Source organism: Myotis lucifugus, unplaced genomic scaffold (genome assembly GCF_000147115.1).
Source record: "Myotis lucifugus unplaced genomic scaffold, Myoluc2.0 scaffold_854, whole genome shotgun sequence".
NCBI lineage: Eukaryota > Metazoa > Chordata > Mammalia > Chiroptera > Vespertilionidae > Myotis > Myotis lucifugus.
In genome coordinates this window covers 67,734-70,460 of record NW_005871902.1, presented here as the reverse complement: position 1 = coordinate 70,460, position 2,727 = coordinate 67,734, and the positions used below count along the sequence as shown (strand labels likewise).

At 53.1% G+C, this 2,727-nt stretch overlaps 1 protein-coding gene across 1 annotated transcript in view; it reads right to left on the bottom strand.

Annotated features, from left to right (window-relative positions):
* CYTL1 (cytokine like 1) overlaps nt 1-1,155 on the bottom strand; it is a 2,911-nt gene extending 1,756 nt beyond the window's left edge. The window contains exons 1-2 of the mRNA XM_006106578.2: nt 958-1,155; nt 719-847 (exon numbers count right to left, since the gene is read on the bottom strand). Coding sequence (XP_006106640.1) covers nt 719-847; nt 958-1,155 — 327 coding nt within the window. The remainder of the gene's footprint in view (nt 1-718; nt 848-957) is intronic.
* Between the last annotated feature and the right edge of the window lie 1,572 nt (nt 1,156-2,727).

Below are 2,727 nucleotides of genomic sequence, written 5' to 3'. Positions count from 1 at the left end.
AGACTTTGTCCCCTCGGGGCCACTCAAATGACAATCTTTTCGGCATCTTCAGCGGGACCAGCCCCCTAGCTTTTTCTGTCACCTCCCTATTCTCCATGTCACAAGAGCCATACCTGAGCTCCTTCTCTCTGTCACAGTGCATGCCTCTGACCCCGGGAGGGGGGCTCCGGGGTTTTGGGGACTCCACAGCCCCTCTCCCCCACCTGCTCCATTCAGCTCCCAGCCGAGTGTGTCTTACAGGGTTAGCGCGGGGTCCTGGGTGCTGTCCCCACATCCCACGTGGGGCTCCTGGAGGCCGGGGGCTTGTCCTGGTCCCCATCACTTACCAAGGGCAACGATGGTTGTGGGAGGGCTTTGTGAACAGGAAGCACTCCGCAAACTTTACCTCCTCCTGGTCCCCTCCTCTCCCAGCCCTCCTCTTCTTTTTGTTTTTTTTTAAAAAAATATTTTTTATGATTTTAGAGAGGAAGGGAGAGGGAGAGAGAGACAGAATCATCAATGATGAGAGAGAATAATTGATTGGCTGCCTCCTGCACGTTCCCCACTGGGGATGGAGCCCACAACCCGGGCATGTGTCCTGACTGGGAATTGAACCCGGGACCCTTCAGTCCCCAGGCCAACGCTCTATCCACTGAGCCACACCGGCCAGGGCCCACCCTCCTCCTCTAGATGTCTCCGCTGACAACACTAGACCAAGAGCTTCTGTGACGTCACTCACCCTCCTGCAGAAGGAGTTCATGATGGTGTAGAGTTTCCGCACTTTGTCCTTCAGGGCGTCCACCGGGGCCACTCGCCAGCAGTGGGGCGAGGCCACAAAGTCCCGCAGCTTGGCCAGCACGCAGTAGTTCTGGGAGTGGACGACAGGGGGCGTCTCGTGGGAGAAGCCAGGAGCCAGAGGGACCTTCTTCTCTGATCTAACCACCCCCCCGCCTCCCCCGGCAAGGGGACCCCTCTTACGTGGATGTCCAGGTACAGCCGGGGCAGGTACATCACACACAGCTCCTGCAGAAAGGGAGACGCGTCGCTGTGATGCCCACGGGACACACCCTCAGCCCGGTCACCGCAGGCTCCCTGCCAGCCCTCCCGCGCCAGCCCAGCCCAGGTCCCTGCGGCCTTGATGCCGACACACAGGACTGCCTTGTCCTGTGGCCACATTCCTCCAGACCCAACCTCAGAGGGCAGGCTCCACACCATTAACTAGGAGTTAGGGAACTGCATACGTGTGTGTGTGTGTGTGTGTGTGTGTGTGTGTGTAGCCACACCCACAAGTACACATACATTCATGCCTATGTTTAAAGTTCTATAACTGTAATCCAGATATTGCAATATATATAAGACACTGTTGGAATATGCCTATGTATGCATACTCGTTATCACTGTCTTTTACTTTAAACCCAGATTTCGGTCCAGCTCTACCAGTGCGGGGTTTATGGGACCAGAAACCCTTTGAAATTCCCTGTGTGACCGTGGGCAGGTCTCCTTCTCCTAGGTGACTCAGTTTCCCCAGTTGTGAAATTAGAGAGTTAGAACATGTAACCTCTCCACTTCCATCCATCGCTGCAGTTCTGAGCCTATACATTTTTTACGTTTTAAAATCAGATTCCTTAAAGGTGTTCATTCTATATATATACTAATAATACCAAGGAATCTGCGGATAAATTGTGGAGCAAGTACACACAGTCCATTGTTACAAAAGAACGTTAATATATGTGATGGTGTCACTTAAAAGTAAATTGCAAGACTGCTGGGCTGTTTGACCCAATATGCTCACACACATACACATGCATGCACGCACACATGCACAGACATGTGCCCACACACAGATGCATGCACGCACTCGCACATGCACACCCACCCACGCATGCATGCACTTACGCACACACTTGCACACTTATGGGCGCACACACACGCTCACACAAGCACTTGAACACCCCTGTGTAGGCTGAAAGCAGAAATACCCTCCAAGATGTTATGGCAGCAGCTACCTCCAGGGGGCAGAATTGCCAGTAATATTTATTCTCTTTGTCTTTTCTGCATTTTCCCACCATTCTACAAGGTATATGACTTTCATAATTAGGAAAAAGTAAACATTACTTAACTTTTTAAAAAGAAGATGCAAAGAAGGTGTTAGGGTACCATAAACCCCATGTCTGAGGAACATCACACTGCGTCGGAAGTGTTTACAAGTGACAGAGGGGCACTTAAATGTTACCAAAGCTTTTCACGGAGTTTACCCCGCATCTCGCCCTGCACTGCAGTTAGGAGCCCGGGCCCGGCCCTGGCAGCCCCTCGGCCTGACCTGAGCCGGGGCCTCCTCTTAGAAGAGAGTGATGACAGCGGCCGCCTCTCCGGGGCCCCGTGCCTGCCCTGCTCTGCCTGCTGCATCTGAGTCACCCCTCGAACCCTCACAGCTGCTGGGAGGGGGCAGGTGCCCAGCTGTCCCCTCTCACAGAGCAGGACACTGATGAGGGGCTGAGTGACTCGCCCAGGTAGGGGAGGGGCACAGTTTTGGGAGTCTCCCCCTAACACACTGGCCGGGGAAGGGAATGAATCAGCCACATCCCCTGCTCCCCCTTTTACTCTGAGTTTTAGACTAACTGGGAAGTTTTTCCTTCCTTTTCACAATTTGGCAGTGGAGTCCGCCTGACATTGCTAGCAAGCTACAAGCAGCATTGGGAAATCCTTGGGTTACTTCTTTGGAACTAAAGGCCAAACCGTTGGGATCAA